Source organism: Triticum dicoccoides, chromosome 7A (assembly GCF_002162155.2).
Source record: "Triticum dicoccoides isolate Atlit2015 ecotype Zavitan chromosome 7A, WEW_v2.0, whole genome shotgun sequence".
Lineage (NCBI taxonomy): Eukaryota > Viridiplantae > Streptophyta > Magnoliopsida > Poales > Poaceae > Triticum > Triticum dicoccoides.
The window spans coordinates 236,658,708-236,679,505 of record NC_041392.1 but is presented as its reverse complement, the minus strand read 5'-3'; the positions used below and the strand labels follow the sequence as shown (position 1 = coordinate 236,679,505).

General features: G+C 44.7%; 1 protein-coding gene across 1 annotated transcript; it reads left to right on the top strand.

Annotated features, from left to right (window-relative positions):
* Positions 1–15,876: 15,876 nt before the first annotated feature.
* LOC119330504 lies at positions 15,877–17,470 on the top strand. The gene has a single exon (XM_037603611.1). It carries the CDS (start codon positions 16,029–16,031, stop codon positions 17,127–17,129), a length of 1,101 nt encoding a protein of 366 aa, XP_037459508.1. The 5' UTR covers positions 15,877–16,028; the 3' UTR covers positions 17,130–17,470.
* The last annotated feature ends 3,328 nt before the right edge of the window (positions 17,471–20,798 follow it).

The window sequence follows — 20,798 nt, the reverse complement described above, 5'->3', positions numbered from 1 at the left end:
GCTTCAGAGCTCAAGAAGACAAGAACTGCAGAGGCTGAAGCCAGGAAGAGGAAACACTCTGAAGCCTCTCCTTCTGCCCCCACTCAGAAAAAGCGAAAGATCAAGAAAGCTCGGACTGCTCCCATAGAGCCCTTGATAGTTGAACCCATTTCTATGGTTCACCCTGACGCAGAACATCAACTGACGGTTCATGAGCCTGCTTCCACAGAGGCTCCTGAAGCTGAAGACATTCCAGCAGCCGACCCCATCGCTGCTGAAGACATTGGTCATCATGACAATGTAGAAGATGATGTAGTCCTTCCTTAGTTAGAACACAGCAAACTCATCAGCGTTGGTCGTCCATTGACGCCAATTGCACAGGATGCTTCATGGGCGGATCGCCCTCAAGAGGAAGAAGACTATGAGGCCCAGCCAACTCCAACTCCATAGGCGTCGTCTGCGTTCCGCAGGCTTCGCAAAGGTCCAAGGCCTCAAGTCTCTGCTGAAGACATTCCGGCTGCATCAGCCGCAGATGAAGTACCACAAGATCCCACTCCCCTGCTCCACCAAGAAGCAGTTCTCTAGGAGAACGTGCTTGTGTCCGACCCTCAAGCTCGTCAAGTGGAGGAAGCAAATTGTGAGGCTGCCACACCTAACATTGAAGCTAATGTGGAGCCCTCCCCACCAAAAGCTTCAGAAGACAGCGAAGCTACTGATCCTGATACTTCTGTTCCTGAGTCTGCTGCCGGTCCACAATTCAACTACCATGTTTAGCACAGGCCTCAAGTTCAGAAGCCAATCCCAAGACTGCCAAGGTTCCCAGGTTCTGCATCAGCACCTGGTTCCTTCAACATCAATAGCTTCAGGGCAGATAATACTTTCTTCAATAGCTCCAAGAACCCCTATTCAAGGGAAAGGATTTCATCAGATAGGTTCTGGAGCTATCCTCAGCGCAGCTACTACTCTTGCATACTGTACAACCAAGGTCGCATTTTCCCGCACAAGCGCCTTGATGTTGAAGCTATTGCTGGTCTGCCCTGTCTAGAGGAAGCGTTGGATTGCTTCAAACAAGTGGGTCTGCTGCAGTTTGTCACTGATGAAGAGCATTGGAACGAAGAGCTCCTGCTACAATTCTATGCCACACTGCACATCAAAGGATACAACAGAGATCCAAAGACTTGGGTCCTGGAGTGGATGACCGGCAACGTTCATCACGAAGCCAATGCATTTGATATCATTGAGCTCACTGGCCTGCCCACTCTAGGTGAATTCTTCGAGCAAGGCTGTCGGCTACACACTGAAGCTATTGAGAGCATATTTCAGAGGCCTGAACCGAATATGAGTCAGATGCTCTCCATGATGAAGCCATTGCCCCACGATGCTCCTTATCCCACAGAGTTCTTTGTTGAAGACCTTGAGTACCTGCCCAGGACCATCTATCACATCATCCGGCAGACTCTCTGGCCCATTAAAGGACACTCTCCAAATGCCAAGATCGAGGGTGCAATGAAGACTCTGATATTCTGTATCCTTCATGGCAAATGCTTCAATGCACAGGATTTCTTCATACGCCAACTAGCTGCATTAGGCTCAGATCTGTTTGATTTAAAGTTCTATGCTCCTTGGGTAATGAGGCTGATCAAACTTCACTCTGCCATCTCGTATCAGCCCTCAGCCCGCAACCATCTGATCTTCTTGCCTGATGTGGATACCTCTGCTGAAGCCATTTATCCTGAACCTGCCAAGCAACCTCTGAGTCTTCAGAATGCAGAACACCAGAGCTTCACTCAAAACGTTGAAGGTGTTGAAGCCATCTCCAGGGTATATCCTTTGGCTAGCACTACACGTGCACCACATCCCGCTTCAACTGAAGCCACTGACAGTGCCACTGCTTCAAGACCCAAGAAGCGCACTCGTGTTCTCAACGACCGAGAGCTTCTTGTGGCCCTTCATCAAAAGCAGGATAGGCATCATGACTGGTTGAAGAGACAGATGAAAAGCCTCTTGGTGGATGTAAATTGCATCCGAAATCTTGCCATCAAGAATGCATTCGTTGCACATGAAACCTGTCGCCGCACATGGAAAGGGCTAATGATGATGCTCTCTGAAGCTGATCTTCAAGAGGATGGCTTCACTGAGAGATTCAAGTTTGACTCCACACCTCCTTGAAGAGCTGTGCTACTGGGGACTCCATCTCTTGAAGACTCTGAGTTTTCTTCCTCCGCTGCCACGGTCACTGCTAGAATCATTGAGGAAGAAGATGATGCTACTTCACCGCCATATGCTTCAGCACCTCCAAGCTCTTCTGCACCGCCAACCAACACCAACAACCCTGCTACTTCACCTACTCCTCATGGGAACGAGTAGAGACTCTATGTCTTCAAACCTTTTTGGTCATTACTGACAAAAGGGGGAGAAGCATATGAGATATTGATAGTCTTCAAGCGGGTTCATATGGGCGGGTGCCTTATATTTTGATTCGTGCTTACAACTCTCATTTTTTGCTACATTTGGCTCTTATGAGTTGTAACACTTAAACTAGATGGTCGTCTGCTACTTGTTTGCCACCTTGTTCTGAGAAGATAAATTTCGCATGTGCGATGATAAATTCCGCACTTAGATCATTCTGCAGACGTCCATTTTCCATTATGCATGTCATTATCTTCATATACTTTCACATGCATAGTGGATTGTCATCATAAGTTGAAGTGGATCTCCACAAGTACAACCTGCCATGTGCATTTGCATTCCAAAAGCAAATTACTTATATGCACATCTTCAGGGGGAGCCCTTGCAACTTATGAAGACAATTCCTTATCCTTTACAATTTCACAGATTATATTCCCCGTTGAAAACTTCAACTAGTTTGTCATCAATCACCAAAAAGGGGGAGATTGTAAGTGCATCTAGTGCCACCCCTAGTTGGTTTTGGAGTATTGACGACAAACCTAGTTGAGGGACTAATGTGTTTGTGAGAATTGCAGGATAACACAGGTAGAAGTCCCTCATTGATTCGGTTTTACTACCAGAGATGACCCCTAAAAATGTATGAAGACATTGAAGTCAAAGGTGGTATATGAAGATATTCACTTTGAAGACTATGACAAGAGAAGACACGATATGAAGCCTATGGAGCTCGAAGACTTAGATCTCACGTAGTTCTTTTTCTGTTGTGTTGAGTCATAGGAACCACCGTACTGTTAAGTGGGGTCCAGGAGAACCAGTCAGAATGACTGAAGTGATGCCTAAATCAAAAACCTATGTCTTCGAGTGAAGACAATGAGAGCGAATCTTGTCCAGAGCCGGACAAGTCAGCTTTGCTTGTAGCCCAAGTAAAGTTGCCATGTGAGTTTGAAATCTGACCGTTGGGACACGTGTCAGTTCCTTAGTGACCCAGGGTCATTTCGGACAAATCAGGTCGGGTTGCCAAGTGGCTATAAATAGCCCACCCCCTACAACCAAAAACGGTTGGCTGCTCAGACTGAGAGTACGACTTTTGTCGTTTGAGAGCAACCCACCTCGAAGCCTTTGAGAGAGAATTCCTTGCGAGGATAAAGCCCTAACCACCCAGAGCCAGAGAGAATTGGGCATCACTTAAGTCTTCTTGTCTGTGTGATCTGAAGACTTATTACACTTAAGGACTGTGCATCCTCCAGACGGTTAGGCGTCACGTTCTAAGCATCCAAGAGACATTGTGGATTGCTAGTGAACGAAGTCTGTGAAGGTTTGGGAGTCTACCTTGAAGACTTACCAGAGTGATTGGGCGAGGTCTATGTGACCTTAGCTCAAGGAGAATACGGTGAGGACTGGGTGTCCTGAGCTGCGTGTTCAGGACTGGGTGTCCGGGACTGTGTGTCCTAAGGTTTAAATACCTAGCTGCTCCAACCAGACGTACAGTTGTCACAGCAAATGGAACTGGTCCAACAAATCATTGTCTTCAACGAGTCACTGGTTTCATCTTACTTCCTTTTACTTACTGATTACTCATTGTGAAGTCATTGCATGTCTGTTCTATCTTTTGTCTTCACAACGTGAGTGTATGATATGTTTGGCTTCATAATATCTTCCTACCTGATCCTTATTACACTGCAGCCATTTGTCACTGTGCTTTCACTCTGTTGATACTTGACCATGGCTTGCCTAGTGTAGTCTATCTTCCGCTGCATAGTAGTAGGCATATCTCTTCTGTTTGTCTTCATAACTTCACATTTTGAAGACTTATATAAAAATCGCCTATTCACCCCCCCCTCTAGTCGATATAACGCACTTTCACATAGTGAAGCTATTGAGAGCATCTTTCAGAAGACTGAACCTAATATGAGTCAGATGCTCAGTATGATGAAGCCATTGCCCCAAGATGCTGCTTATCCCACGGAGTTCTTCGTTGAAGACCTTGAGTATCTGCCAAGAACCATTTATCACATCATAAGGCGAACTCTCTGGCCAATCAAAGGACATTCTCCCCATGCCAAGTTGGAAGGTGCAATGAAGACTTTGGTCTTCTACATTCTTCATGGAAAATGCTTCAATACACAGGATTTCTTCATTCGCCAACTTGCTGCATCTGGCTCTGATCTGTTTGGTTTGAAGTTCTACGCCCCTTGGGTGATGCGACTGATCAAACTTCACTCCGCTATCTCATATCAGCCCTCGGCCCGCAACCATCAGATCTTTTTGCCTGATGTGGATATGTCTATTGAAGCCATCTAACTTGAGCCTGCCAAGGAACCTCTCAGTCTTTAGAATGCAGAGCATCAAAGTTTCACTCAGAACGTTGAAGGTGTGGAAGCCGTAACTCGTGTGTATCCTTTGGCTGGCACTACACGTGCACCGCATCCTGCTCTCACTGAAGCCACTGACAGTACAACTGCTCCATGACCCAAGAAGCACACTCGTGTTCTCAACGACCGAGAGCTTCTTGTGGCTCTTCATCAGAAACAGGATAGGCATCATGACTGGCTGAAGCGTCAGATGCAAAGCCTCTTGGTGGATGTTAATCGCATTCGCAATCTTGCCACCAAGAATGCTTTTGTTGCCCATGAAACCTCTCGCCGCACATGGAAAGGGCTAACGCTGATGTGTTCTGAAGATGATCTTCAAGAGGATGGCTTCACTGAGCGATTCAAGTTTGACTCCACACCTCCTCGAAGGGCAGTGTTGCGACGAACTCCATCCCTTGAAGACTCTGAGTTCTCTTCCTCTGCTGCAACTGTGAATGCCAGAGTGATCGAGGATGAAGACGATGCTACTTCACCGCCACCTCCTTCAGCACGCTTCGACTCTGCTCCAAGCTCTTCAGCACCGCCAAACACCACCAACGACACTGCTGCTTCACCTACTCCTCATGGGAACGAGTAGATGCTCTATGTCTTCAAACCTTTTTGGTCCTTACTGACAAAAGCGGGAGAAGCATATGAGGTTGATAGTCTTCAAGCGGGTCCATATGGGCGGGTGCTTTATATTTTGCTTCGTGCTTACAACTCTCGTTTTGCTACATTTGGTTCTTTGAGTTGTAACACTTAAACTCGATGGTCGTCTGCTACTTATCTGCCACCTTGTGTTGCGATGATAAATTCCGCACTTAGATCATTCTGTAGATGTCCATTTTCCATTATGAATGTCATTATCTTCATATACTTTCACATGCATAGTGGATTTTCATCATAAGTTGAAGTGGATCTCCACAAGTACAACCTGCCATGTGCATTTGCATTCCAAAAGCAAATTACTTATATGCACATCTTCAGGGGGAGCCCTTGCAACTTATGAAGACAATTCCTTATCCTTTACAATTTCACAGATTATATTCCCCGTTGAAAACTTCAACTAGTTTGTCATCAATCACCAAAAAGGGGGAGATTGTAAGTGCATCTAGTGCCACCCCTAGTTGGTTTTGGAGTATTGACGACAAACCTAGTTGAGGGACTAATGTGTTTGTGAGAATTGCAGGATAACACAGGTGGAAGTCCCTCATTGATTCGGTTTTCCTACCAGAGATGACCCCTAAAAATGTATGAAGACATTGAAGTCAAAGGTGGTATATGAAGATATTCACATTGAATACTATGACAAGAGAAGACACCACATGAAGCCTATGGAGCTCGAAGACTTAGATCTTTCGTAGTTCTCTTTCTTCTGTGTTGAGTCATAGGAACCACCGTACTGTTAAGTGGGGTCCAAGAGAACCAGTTAGAATGACTGAAGTGATGCTTAAACAAAACCTATGTCTTCGAGTGAAGACTTTGAGAGCGAATCTTGTCCAGAGTCGGGCAAGTCAGCTTTGCTTGAAGCCCAAGTAAAGTTGCCGTGTGAGTTTGAAATCTGACCGTTGGAACACGTGTCAGTTCCTTAGTGACCCAGGGTCATTTCGGACAAATCAGGTCGGGTTGCCAAGTGGCTATAAATAGCCCATCCCCTACAACCATAAACGATTGGCTGCTCAGATTCAGAGTACGGCTTTTGTTGTTTGATAGCAACCCACCTCGAAGCCTTTGAGATAGAATTCCTTGCGAGGATAAAGCCCTAACCACCCAGAACAAAAGAGAATTAGGCATCACTTAAGTCTTCTTGTCTGTGTGATCTGAAGACTTATTACACTTGAGGACTGTGCATCCTCCAGCAGGTTAGGCGTCGCGTTCTGAGCATCCAAGAGACATTGTGGATTGCCGGTGAACGAAGTCTGTGAAGGTTTGGGAGTCTACCTTGAAGACTTACCAGAGTGATTGGGCGAGGTCTGTGTGACCTTAGCTCAAGGGGAATACGGTGATGACTGGGTGTCCTGAGCTGCGTGTTCAGGACTGGGTGTCTGGGACTGTGTGTCCTAAGGTTTAAATAACTAGCCGCCCTAACCAGACGTACAGTTGTCACAGCAACTGGAACTGGTCCAACAAATCATTGTCTTCAGCGAGTCACTGGTTTCATCTTCCCTTCCCTTTACTTACTGTTACTCCTTGTGAAGTCATTGTATGTTCGCACTATCTTTTGTCTTCACTGAGTGACTGCGTGTTCTGTGTGGCTTCACAATATCTTCCTACCTGATCCTTACTACATTGCTGCTATTAGTCATTGTGCTTTCACTCTATTGAATACTTGACTATGGCTTGCCTAGTGTAGTCTACCTTCCGCTGCAGGGTAATAGGTTTATTTCTATCGTTTGTCTTCATAACTTCCACGTTTTGAAGTCTTTCATAAAAAGCGCCTATTCACCCCCCCTCTAGTCGATATAATGCACTTTCAGCCAGTCCACACGACCATGTGTGGGTGAATATTAAACTACCCACATGTTCGGGCGCAGCTACGATGGCTCACACGACCTTGTGTGGCAACTGCTCATGGCCAACCCCGTGAGCGCGAATGCATGTGTAATTAATTTTAGTTGCCATGTGTAATTAATTATAGTCGCCATGTCTAATCACTGTAGTTGCCATGTGTGATTAACTTTAGTTGCCATGTATCATTAAACATAGTTGTCATGTGTAACTAATTGTAGTTGCCACGTATGGTCAAGCCATAGTTGCCACGTATGGTCAACCATAGTTGCCGTGTGATTAACTAGTTGCCACATATGCACAATTGTAGTTACCATCTATCATCGTGCGAACGTCGTGTGGGTGAAGAGCAATTTCACCCACACGTTTCGGGCGAGCATCGTGTGTCGTTCGCGCAAGGAGCGCCAACACATGTGGCACTAAATGATAGCGCCCACACGACGTTGGGGGCTTACGTGGTTTTCGACCCAAATGACAACTACTGAAATATTCGTGCAAATGAATCGAACAGCATCGACTGCGTTTGGGCCATGTTGATAAGTGCCATACAGAGGAACTTGCACAGACCACCTACTTTTGGTGCTAGTGTTGCACATAACACCTACTTTACAGGTTTGTTGCACAAAACACCATATATTGGGGTAATTCATTGCAGCTAGGTCTAATCCACCATTTGGATGTGTTGACATGATTTCTGACAAATGGGTCCAGTTAGTAAGTGCGCCATTGTCAAAAAATGGCAGTGAGGATAAGAAAACAACAGAGTGTATTCCTACTTCACTTCAAGTCTAGCCTCGAGTACGTGATGCCTATACTGCAACTTGGGATGTATTTGGATAATAAAACCACATGGCAGTAATATTTTGGTGTGTGAGACTTGATGATGTCTGTAATGGCCATATGGCGACTACTTGGATGGTAAAGCCCGATGGCAACAATATCTTCCATGTTTTGGTGCTACTGATCTTATTTTATGAATATTGTGGCTATTTGTGAATCTTTTTAGATTTGTCTAGCAATCTTATGTTTTGTCATTCGAAAGTTTGTGGTGTGGTACTAGTTAGATGTAACAAGTGACGAATCTAGAAAGTTTTAGCTGATTTGGATCACATTATAATGAGATATTGGTAGTTTATATTGGCTCATATATATTTTTACTCAAAATTTAAAATTTTCAAAAGAAATGCGATACAATTTCAGTAAATCACACCTGTATCCAATACTATTCTGGAAAAAACACAGCTCATTTGGACCAATAGTTTGTAAGATATTTGCAACGTTAGTTGGCTCGTTCAATTTTCTTGCTCAAATTAATTTTTTTAATGCAAAAATAGCTCCCAATAAATCATACATGCACTCACTAATATTCTAGGGAAAATTCAACTCAATTCGAGCAAAGGATTGTGAGATATTGATAGTTCTAGTTGGTTGTTGATGTGGCTAGTTTTTTGCCACCGGTGCACTTACAAACTAGAACCACTTGTCAGGAATCATGTTAACACACACAAATGATGGATTAGACCTAATTGCAATGAATTGCCCCAATATACGGTGTTTTGTGCAACAAACCTGTAAAATAGGTGTTTTGTGCAACCCTAACACCAAAAGTAGGTGGTTTGTACAATTTTCTCTCCCATACGTGTGGGTGCTATCATTTAGGTATGCTTAACATGAATCTTTTAAATTGGATTAATTATTTGACTAGTGTTTTTGTTGCTCGTAGCAAGCATCGACTCAGTTAGAAGAAACAATGACCGAAATTGACCCCGCCCCCTATTCCCCCTCTTCACCCACACACTCCCTATCCATCCGCTCACAGCTCCCCCACTCCCCACCCATCTCGCCGGCGCGCAGGCAGCACCGTCCCAACATGGGATGACGTCTGCCGCAAAATAGAGCGTATTCCTACTTCACTTCAAGTCCAGCCTCGAGTACGTGATGCCTATACTGCAACTTGGGATGTATTTGGATAATAAAACCACATGGCAGTAATATTTTGGTGTGTGAGACTTGATGATGTCTGTAATGGCCATATGGTGACTACTTGGATGGTAAAGCCCGATGGCAACAATATCTTCCATGTTTTGGTGCTACTGATCTTATTTTATGAATATTGTGGCTATTTATGAATCTCTTTAGATTTGTCTAGTAATCTTATGATTTGTCATTCGAAAGTTTGTGGTGTGGTACTAGTTAGATGTAACCAGTGATGAATCTAGAAAGTTTTAGCTGATTTGTATCACATTATAATGAGATATTGGTAGTTTATATTGGCTCATATATATTATTACTCAAAATTTAAAATTTTCAAAAGAAATGCGAAACAATTTTAGTAAATCACACCTGTATCCAATACTATTCTGAAAAAAACACATTCATTTGGACCAATAGTTTGTAAGATATTTGCAACGTTAGTTGGCTCATTCAAGTTTTTTTGCTCAAATTAATATTATTTTAAATGCAAAAATAACTCCCAATAAATCATACATGCACTCGCTAATATTCTAGGGAAAATTCAGCTCAATTCGAGCAAAGGATTGTGAGATATTGATAGTTCTAGTTGGTTGTTGATGTGACTGGTTTTTGCCACCGGTGCACTTACAAACTAGACCTACTTGTCAGGAATCATGTTAACACACACAAATGGTGGATTAGACCTAACTGCAACGAATTGCCCCAATATATGGTGTTTTGTGCCAGAAACTTGTAAAATAGGTGTTTTGTGCAACCCTAACACCAAAAATAGGTGGTTTGTACAATTTTCTCTGCCATACGTGTGGGTGCTATCATTTAGGTATGCTTAACAGGAATCTTTTAAATTGGATCAATTACTTGACTAGTGTTTTTGTTGCTCGTAGCAAGCATCAACTCAGTAAGAAGAAACAATGACCGAAATTGCCCCCGCCCCCTATTCCCCCTCTTCACCCACACACTCCCTATCCACCCGCTCACAGCTCCCCCACTCCCCACCCATCTCGCCGGCGCGCAGGCGGCGCCGTCCCAACATGGGATGATGTCCATCGCAAAATAGAGCGTATTCCTACTTCACATCAAGTCCAGCCTCGAGTACGTGATGCCTATACTGCAACTTGGGATGTATTTGGATAATAAAACCACATGGCAGTAATATTTTGGTGTGTGAGACTTGATGATGTCTGTAATGGCCATATGGCGACTACTTGGATGGTAAAGCCCGATGGCAACAATATCTTCCATGTTTTGGTGCTACTGATCTTATTTTATGAATATTGTGGCTATTTATGAATCTTTTTAGATTTGTTTAGCAATCTTATGTTTTGTCATTCGAAAGTTTGTGGTGTGTTACTAGTTAGATGTAATAAGTGATGAATCTAGAAAGTTTTAGCCGATTTGGATCACATTATAATGAGATATTGGTAGTTTATATTGGCTCATATATATTTTTACTCAAAATTTAAAATTTTCAAAAGAAATGCGAAACAATTTCAGTAAATCACACCTGTATCCAATACTATTCTGAAAAAAACATAGCTCATTAGGACCAATAGTTTGTAAGATATTTGCAACGTTAGTTGGCTCGTTCATTTTTTTTTTGCTCAAATTAATATTTTTTAAATGCAAAAATAACTCCCAATAAATCACACATGCACTCACTAATATTCTAGGGAAAATTCAGCTCAATTCGAGCAAAGGATTGTGAGATATTGATAGTTCTAGTTGGTTGTTGATGTGACTGGTTTTTTGCCACCGGTGCACTTACAAACTAGACCCACTTGTCAAGAATCATGTTAACACACACAAATGATGGATTAGACCTAACTGCAACGAATTGCCTCAATATACGGTGTTTTGTGCAACAAACCTGTAAAATAGGTGTTTTGTGCAACCCTAACACCAAAAATAGGTGGTTTGTACAATTTTCTCTGCCATACGTGTGGGTGCTATCATTTAGGTATGCTTAACATGAATCTTTTAAATTGGATTAATTATTTGACTAGTGTTTTTGTTGCTCGTAGCAAGCATCGACTCAGTTAGAAGAAACAATGACCGAAATTACCCTCGCCCCCTATTCCCCCTCTTCACCCACACACTCCCCATCCATCCGCTCACAGCTCCCCCACTCCCCACCCATCTCGCCGGTGCACAGGCGGCGCCGTCCCAACATGCGATGACGTCCTCCGCAAAATAGAGCGTATTCCTACTTCACTTCAAGTCCAGCCTCGAGTACGTGATGCCTATACTGCAACTTGGGATGTATTTGGATAATAAAACCACATGGCAGTAATATTTTGGTGTGTGAGACTTGATGATGTCTGTAATGGCCATATGGCGACTACTTGGATGGTAAAGCCCGATGGCAACAATATCTTCCATGTTTTGGTGCTACTGATCTTATTTTATGAATATTGTGGCTATTTATGAATCTTTTTAGATTTGTCTAGCAATCTTATGTTTTGTTATTCGAAAGTTTGTGGTGTGGTACTAGTTAGATGTAACAAGTGTTGAATCTAGAAAGTTTTAGCTGATTTGGATCACATTATAATGAGATATTGGTAGTTTATATTGGCTCATATATATTTTTACTCGAAATTTAAAATTTTCAAAAGAAATGCGAAACAATTTCAGTAAATCACACCTGTATCCAATACTATTATGAAAAAACACAGCTCATTTGGACCAATAGTTTGTAAGATATTGCAAAGTTAGTTGGCTCATTCATTTTTTTGCTCAAATTAATATTTTTTAAATGCAAAAGTAACTCCCAATAAATCATACATGCAGTCACTAATATTCTAGGGAAAATTCAGCTCAATTCGAGCAAAGGATTGTGAGATATTGATAGTTCTAGTTGGTTGTTGATGTGACTGGTTTTTTGCCACCGGTGCACTTACAAACTAGACCCACTTATCAGGATTCATGTTAACACACAAAAATGATGGGTTAGACCTAACTGCAACGAATTGCCCCAATATACGGTGTTTTGTGCAACAAACCTGTAAAATAGGTGTTTTGTGCAACCCTAACACAAAAAATAGGTGGTTTGTACAATTTTCTCTGCCATACGTGTGGGTGCTATCATTTAGGTATGCTTAACATGAATCTTTTAAATTGGATCAATTATTTGACTAGTGTTTTTGTTGCTCGTAGCAAGCATCGACTCAGGTAGAAGAAACAATGACTAAAATTGCCCCCGCCCCCTATTCCCCCTCTTCACCCACACACTCCCTATCCACCCGCTCACAGCTCCCCCACTCCCCACCCATCTCGCCGGCGCGCAGGCGGCACCGTCCCAACATGGGATGACGTCCACCGCAAAATAGAGCGTATTCCTACTTCACTTCCAGTCTACCCTCGAGTACGTGATGCCTATACTGCAACTTGGGATGTATTTGGATAATAAAACCACATGGCAGTAATATTTTGGTGTGTGAGACTTGATGATGTCTGTAATGGCCATATGGCGACTGCTTGGATGGTAAAGCCCGATGGCAACAATATCTTCCATGTTTTTGTGCTATTGATCTTATTTTAGGAATATTGTGGCTATTTATGAATCTTTTTAGATTTGTCTAGCAATCTTACGTTTTGTCATTCGAAAGTTTGTGGTGTGGTACTAGTTAGATGTAACAAGTGATGAATCTAGAAAGTTTTAGCTAATTTGGATCACATTATAATGAGATATTGGTAGTTTATATTGGCTCATATATATTTTTACTCAAAATTTAAAATTTTCAAAACAAATGCGAAACAATTGCAGTAAATCACACCTGTATCCAATACTATTCTGAAAAAAACACAACTCATTTGGACCAATAGTTTGTAAGATATTTGCAACGTTAGTTGGCTCGTTCAATTTTTTTGCTCAAATTATTTTTTTAAATGCAAAAATAACTCCCAATAAATCATACATGCACTCACTAATATTCTAGGGAAAATTCAGCTCAATTCGAGCAAAGGATTGTGAGATATTGATAGTTCTAGTTGGTTGTTGATGTGACTAGTTTTTTGCCACCGGTGCACTTACAAACTAGACCCACTTGTCAGGAATCATGTTAACACACACAAATGATGGATTAGACCTAACTACAACGAATTGCCCCAATATACGGTGTTTTGTGCGACAAACCTGTAAAATAGGTGTTTTGTGCAACCCTAACACCAAAAATAGGTGGTTTGTACAATTTTCTCTGCCATACGTGTGGGTGCTATCATTTAGGTATTCTTAACATGAATCTTTTAAATTGGATTAATTATTTGACTAGTGTTTTTGTTGCTCATAGCAAGCATCGACTCAGTTAGAAGAAACAATGACCGAAATTGCCCCCGCCCCCTATTCCCCCTCTTCAGCCACACACTCCCTATCCATCCGCTCACAGCTCCCCCACTCCCCACCCATCTCGCCGGCGCGCAGGCGGCGCCGTCCCAACATGGGATGACGTCCGCCGCAAAATAGAGTGTAGTCCTACTTCACTTCAAGTCCAGCCTCGAGTACGTGATGCCTATACTGCAACTTGGGATGTATTTGGATAATAAAACCACATGGCAGTAATATTTTGGTGTGTGAGACTTGGTGATGTCTGCAATGGCCATATGGCGACTACTTGGATGGTAAAGCCCGATGGCAATAATATCTTCCATGTTTTGGTGCTACTGATCTTATTTTATGAATATTGTGGCTATTTTTATGAATCTTTTTAGATTTGTCTAGCAATCTTATGTTTTGTCATTCGAAAGTTTGTGGTGTGGTACTAGTTAGATGTAACAAGTGATGAATCTAGAAAGTTTTAGCTGATTTGGATCACATTATAATGAGATATTGGTAGTTTATATTGGCTCATATATATTTTTACTCAAAATTTAAAATTTTCAAAAGAAATGCGAAACAATTTCAGTAAATCACACCTGTATCCAATACTATTCTGAAAAAAACACATTCATTTGGACCAATAGTTTGTAAGATATTTGCAACGTTAGTTGGCTCATTCAAATTTTTTTGCTCAAATTAATATTATTTTAAATGCAAAAATAACTCCCAATAAATCATACATGCAGTCACTAATAATCTAGGGAAAATTCAGCTCAATTCGAGCAAAGGATTGTGAAATATTGATAGTTCTAGTTGGTTGTTGATGTGACTGGTTTTTTGCCACCGGTGCACTTACAAACTAGACCCACTTGTTAGGATTCATGTTAACACACACAAATGATGGATTAGACCTAACTGCAACGAATTGCCCCAATATACCGTGTTTTGTGCAACAAACCTGTAAAATAGGTGTTTTGTGCAACCCTAACACCAAAATTAGGTGGTTTATACAATTTTCTCTGCCATACGTGTGGGTGCTATCATTTAGGTATGCTTAACATGAATCTTTTAAATTGGATTAATTATTTGACTAGTGTTTTTGTTGCTCGTAGCAAGCATCGACTCAGTCAGAAGAAACTATGACCGAAATTGCCCCCGCCCCCTATTCCCCCTCTTCACCCACACACTCCCTATCCATCCGCTCACAGCTCACCCACTCCCTACCCATCTCGCCGACGCGCAGGCGGCGCCGTCCCAACATGGGATGACGTCCGCCGCAAAATAGTGTATTCCTACTTCACTTCAAGTCCAGCCTCGAGTACGTGATGCCTATACTGCAACTTGGGATGTATTTGAATAATAAAACCACATGGCAGTAATATTTTGGTGTGTGAGACTTGATGACGTCTGTAATGGCCATATGGCGACTACTTGGATGGTAAAGCCCGATGGCAACAATATCTTCCATGTTTTGGTGCTACTGATCTTATTTTATGAATATTGTGGCTATTTATGAATCTTTTTAGATTTGTCTAGCAATCTTATGTTTTGTCATTCGAAAGTTTGTGGTGTGGTACTAGTTAGATGTAACAAGTGATGAATCTAGAAAGTTTTAGCTGATTTGGATCACATTATAATGAGATATTGGTAGTTTATATTGGCTCATATATATTTTTACTCAAAATTTAAAATTTTCAAAAGAAATGCGAATCAATTTCAGTAAATCACACCTGTATCCAATACTATTCTGAAAAAACACAACTCATTTGGACCAATAGTTTGTAAGATATTTGCAACGTTAGTTGGCTCGTTCAATTTTTTTGCTCAAATTAATATTTTTTTTAAATGAAAAAATAACTCTCAATAAATCATACATGCACTCACTAATATTCTAGGAAAAATTCAGCTCAATTCGAGCAAAGGATTGTGAGATATTGATAGTTCTAGTTGGTTGTTGATGCGACTGGTTTTTGCCACCGGTGCACTTACAAACTAGACCTACTTGGCAGGAATCATGTTAACACACACAAATGATGGATTAGACCTAACTTGGCAGGAATCATGTTAACACACACAAATGATGGATTAGACCTAACTGCAACGAATTGCCCCAATATATGATGTTTTGTGCTGAAACCTGTAAAGTAGGTGTTTTGTGCAACCCTAACACCAAAAATAAGTGGTTTGTATAATTTTCTCTGCCATACGTGTGGGTGCTATCATTTAGATATGCTTAACATGAATCTTTTAAATTGGATTAGTTATTTGACTAGTATTTTTGTTGCTCGTAGCAAGCATCGACTCAGTCAGAAGAAACAATGACCGAAATTGCCCCCGCCCCCTATTCCCCCTCTTCACCCACACACTCCCTATCCATCCGCTCACAGCTCCCCCGCTCCCCACCCATCTCGCCGGCGCGCAGGCGGCGCGCCCCTCCCCGACCAATCAAAGCCCCGATTAGCCACCCACATCGAACACCACCCACATCGAACACCATGAAGGCGTCTATCAAGTTCCGCGACGACGACCGGCCGCTGATGCGGGCCAAGGTGCCGATCGGCGTGCTCGGGCTGCCGTTCCAGTCCGGCCTCTCCGCTGGCGGCGATCCCCGGGAGCTCCGCTTCGATCTCTCCACCGCTTTCGCCTCCGGGCCAGCTCTCCGCTTATCGTATCGCCCCAACGACCCTGGTCTCCCCTTCGCCATCTCCATCCGCGCCGGTGCCGGAGCCCTCGGCTCCCCTGTCCGGGCCCCCTTCTTCCTCGCCGCCGAGTTCAACCTCCTCTCTGCCAACTCTGGATCTCCTGGCTTCTTCCTCCTCCTCAAGCCCCGCCTTGGCGATTTCTCACTTTCCCACACGCTCCGGTCGTCCACGTCTCCTCCGCCCCGTACGGTCGGGGTGGTCTCCGACGGCGAAGGGCGCGACCGCGAGGACGAGCTGAGCTACAAGGCGTTCTCGTTGAGCGGGAGCGGGTTCGCGGCGGACGTTGCCGCGGCGGGGAGGAGCGGCGGCGTCGGCGCGCTGCTGTCCGGGATGCGGTTGACCACGAGGAGCGTGCTCCCGCTCTGGGGCAGGGCGAGCATGCGGTTCAACTGGGGGATCCGCGCGCCACCGGGGCTGCAGGCAGCGTTCGCCGACGACCGCAAGGACGCGCGCGTGCCCGTCTGCAAGATGCCGCTGCTGGTCATCAACAAGATCTCCATCGAGCAGGCGCCACACGCCGACAAGAAGAAAGACAGCAAAGCAGATGTAGATGTCTCGCTGCCTGCCATCGACGCCACGGACGCGTTGGATAGAGCGGGTCACGCCGCCGACGGCGAGGGGTTCTCACTGATGAGGCGGCAACTGGAGGCGATGAACGCGGAGAGCGGGATGCTCCGCCGCGCCGTGGACGAGCTGCGCACCGAGATCGGGCGCGGCAGGGCCGCGTCCGTGGCAGCGGTAGGGAGGCCGCCGCCACAGCCGCATCACGGGTTCTCGGTGAAGCCGGATCGTCGGGGCGGTGGGAAGGAGCCAGCGGCGGAGAACTCAGCGATGCCAGCGCCGGACGAGGTGGGGGAGGAGTTGAAGAGGGCACTGGAGGCGCGCCGGAGATGAAAGCTGCCAGAGCTACGCAGCAGATCTCACTCTTGGTTGCTGCAGTACTGATTTTGGACTGATAAGAACAGAGCAATTCAATACAGTAGCATTGGCGACCTAGAAATCTGGAGCTATGTAGTACAGTAGTAGTCTGCCTTCTTCTATATACCACTATAGTGTATGAGTGTACGGAAATCCCTTTTGGACCTCGGGTTCTGGTGACTGGTGAGGCCTCCAAATTCACAATGCGTACCTGCGTGCATGTGTATCTTTTATTCTGCGTACAGATTTAATATCATGTACAGATCATAAATCATTTATAGTGGTAACATAGATGCCTTTATTTATTACTTTGTAAACTCATTTTACATTAGGAAGTGTTATGTGAGGGTAACATATTATGTTACTCGATTTGCCTCTCTTCTCATTAACTATTTGTCACCTTACCATTTTTGCTTATGTGACATTTATGTTGATACCTATGTTTTTTTTTGCGGGGAAAAGGAAATTTTTCATTACTCAAGGAGGCTTCTTAGCCGCACAAAGGTTTACAACAAAGTCCATCCCAGAGTACAACCACACTGCAGTGCGTGGGGTGCTTCGGCCATACACGGCCAGCTCATGGCTAACTTTATTCTGTGATCGTCTACAATGACTAAATAAGATCTCCCTCTTCGCCGACGTGGCTAGGCTCCGTATCTCCTCCACGAGAGTACGATGCTGCGATCGATCCACCACATGTGTTGTGAGCATACGTACCACTTCAACACTATCCAGCTCCACCAAAATGGGCAGGCTAGTCCGATGCACCGCCAGGTCCAATCCCTCTCTGCATGCAAGCAGTTCCGCCTCAAGACTGTTCTCGCATGTGCATACTTCCCTGCATGAACTAAACATGATCTCTCCTCCTTCATCTCTGAGAATCATGCCACCTCCAGCAGCACCTGTCGACGGGACATAGCTCCCATCGGTGTTTAGCTTCGTCCAACCCGGCCTTGGGGCAATCCACCGCAGCTCCTGTTGCGAGGTGGCACTCGGGGCTGTAGCCAGCCGGGTCACCTGCAGCACCATCTTCCCCCTCTCCATATCACCATGTGGGTATTGATGGATGCATAACAACGAGCTTATATACCCTTGAAGAAAGCGGCAAGAGACTTCTGTGGGTGGTGGCCTCTTCCCATGTTAATCTCATTGCGGACGTACCAGGATCGCCACATGGTCATGAGGACCACCATCTGTGTCGTATCATCCAGGGGGTCCAGGAGAGTAAACAGCCACTCCGGCCCACTATTACATATTGCTTCAAGCTTTGGGATGGGCCAATCCACCTCCATGGCACGCCACAAATCTGTAGCTAGTGGGCATGTGCAAAGTGCATGGAACCCGTCCTCTCGTTCCACACCACAAAGGGGACAGATGTTAGTAAGCACAAGATGACGAGAAAGTTTGTTGGCCCATGTAGCCAATGAGTTGGTCACCACTTTCCATGCAAACACACGTACCTTAGGGGGAGCAGGGCACCCTGAAAGGGCATTTCCCTACTTTATGTTTTGGATGATAATGACAACCCTTTGTGGTCTAATCGTATGCTATATGTTTCAGGTTCTCAATGCTTAGGCTTACATCGGATTGCTATTGCCTCTCGAAGGAAAAGATCGAAGACGTGTCCTCTAGGCTTTTATTTTCTTTGGTCGTAGAGTACCCGTACTATCAAGAGGGAATCCTCATTAGGAAGCTCTGGGGGAATCAGTTCACGTACATTTTCCTCACCCCTTCCTTGTCTTCCTCAGTTGTGAGAGAGAGAGAGAGAGTTCCCCCTGTCTTTCCCTCTTGTTTATGCTCTTCCCAGCGGTTGTACCACTCCCTGGAGCGGTTGTACCACTGGACCTTGACGCTCTCCAGCTTTGACCGAGCGATTGTACCGCTGCCTCCGGGCGGTGGTACCGCCACCTTGCTCAACAAAGGCTAGGACGGTGGTTCCGGCCATGCACCGCTCAAGTACCGCTCAAGGCTCTGTTCTGATGCGGTTCTCGGGCGGTGGTGGCCCGGTTGATCTGGTCGATCCTCGTTGACCCGTACCACCGGTGGTCTGAGCGGTTCTTCCGCTCAGAACTTCACCGTCCAAGAGCTCAGAGCCATGCGGTTGTTCTGGTCTTGCACCGCTCAAGTACCGGTCTCGTCTCTGTTTCGAGGCGGTAGTTGTGCGGTGGCTGGGCGGTTGGTCCGGTCATTCTCTTAACCGGTACCACCGCCTAGTGGCCCGATTGTACCGCCTGGTAGGGTTCTGCAGCTACACCGTGAGTCCCGGTTGTACCGGGACAAGGACTGGTTGTACCGCTGCGGGGCTGAAAGCGCAGCAACGGTTGGATTTTTAGGGTTGGTATTTAAGAGAGCTTCTCCCACCTACCACACTCACCTTTGACCCCTCTCACTCCACCATTAATGCACCTCAAGCTCTCTTGCCCGATCTCTCTCTCTAGCCACCCAAACCTATTGATTTGCTAGGGATTGAAGGAGGAGACCTAGATCTACACTTCCACCAAAGGATATTTGCTTCCCCCATACTTTCTTGTGTGGATTTTGTTACTCTTGGGTGTTTGAGCACCCTAGACGGTTGAGGTCACCTCGGAGCCATATTCCATTGTGGTGAAGCTTCGTGGTTTTGTTGGGAGCCTCCAATTAAGTTGTGGAGAGAGCCCCAACCTTGTTTGTAAAGGTTCGGTCGCCGCCTTCAAGGGCACCAATAGTGGAATCACGGCATCTCGCATTGTGTGAGGGCGTGAGGAGAATACGATGGCCCTAGTGGCTTCTTGGGGAGCATTGTGCCTCCACACCGCTCCAACGGAGACGTACTTCCTCTTAAAGGGAAGGAACTTCGGCAACACATCCTCGTCTCCACCGTCTCCACTCTTGGTTATCTCGTGCCCTTACTTGAGCAAGCTTATTTGTTTCATATCTCTTGCTTGCTTGTGTTCCTATCCTTGTTGCATCATATAGGTTGCTCACTTAGTTGCATATCTAGACAACCTACTTTGATGCAAAGTTTAAATTGTTAAAGAAAAGCTAAAAATTGTTAGTTGCCTATTCACCCCCCTCTAGTCAACCATATCGATCATTTCAATTGGTATTAGAGCCTCGTCTCTTTATTAAGGACTTTACCATCCAAAGCGTATGGTTGATACCGTAGACGGTGTGGAGGAACACTCCGATGTGAATCCGGTCTCGTCTACGGGCGATGGGGGAACCTCGGTCTCTCGTGAGGAGTTCAATGTGGCCTTGGAGACATTGAAAACCTCCATGACGACCGAAGTTGAGAGCATGTTTACTAAATTTCTTGAGGGGCTTAAACTATCCACCGCACCGTTGAAAGTGGGTGATCCCGCCAACAAGGTGACGGATGCTATCCCCGACAAGGGGGAAGCTAGTAGTGAAAAGGCACCTTCTTCTAGTGGTAAGAATGGCACCGACATCTTTGCCCATGTGGAACTACCACTTGTTTATGGTGGACCGATTCCTTCCACTCATTTGAATCATGCCGGTCCTCCTCCTAAGATTGTGAAAAATGAGGACTTTGATTCTTGGGTTTACCGCTTTAAACGTCATTTAAATCATGTGAACACTAACCTTTGGAGAATCATTGAAGAAGTTTTCTATCCACATGATCCAAGCAACTTCACTCCTCGAGAA

What these genes read in the sequence shown, in the direction of transcription:
- LOC119330504 (XM_037603611.1), top strand. Translation starts at nt 16,029, where the DNA reads ATGAAGGCGTCTATCAAGTTCCGCGACGACGACCGGCCGCTGATGCGG.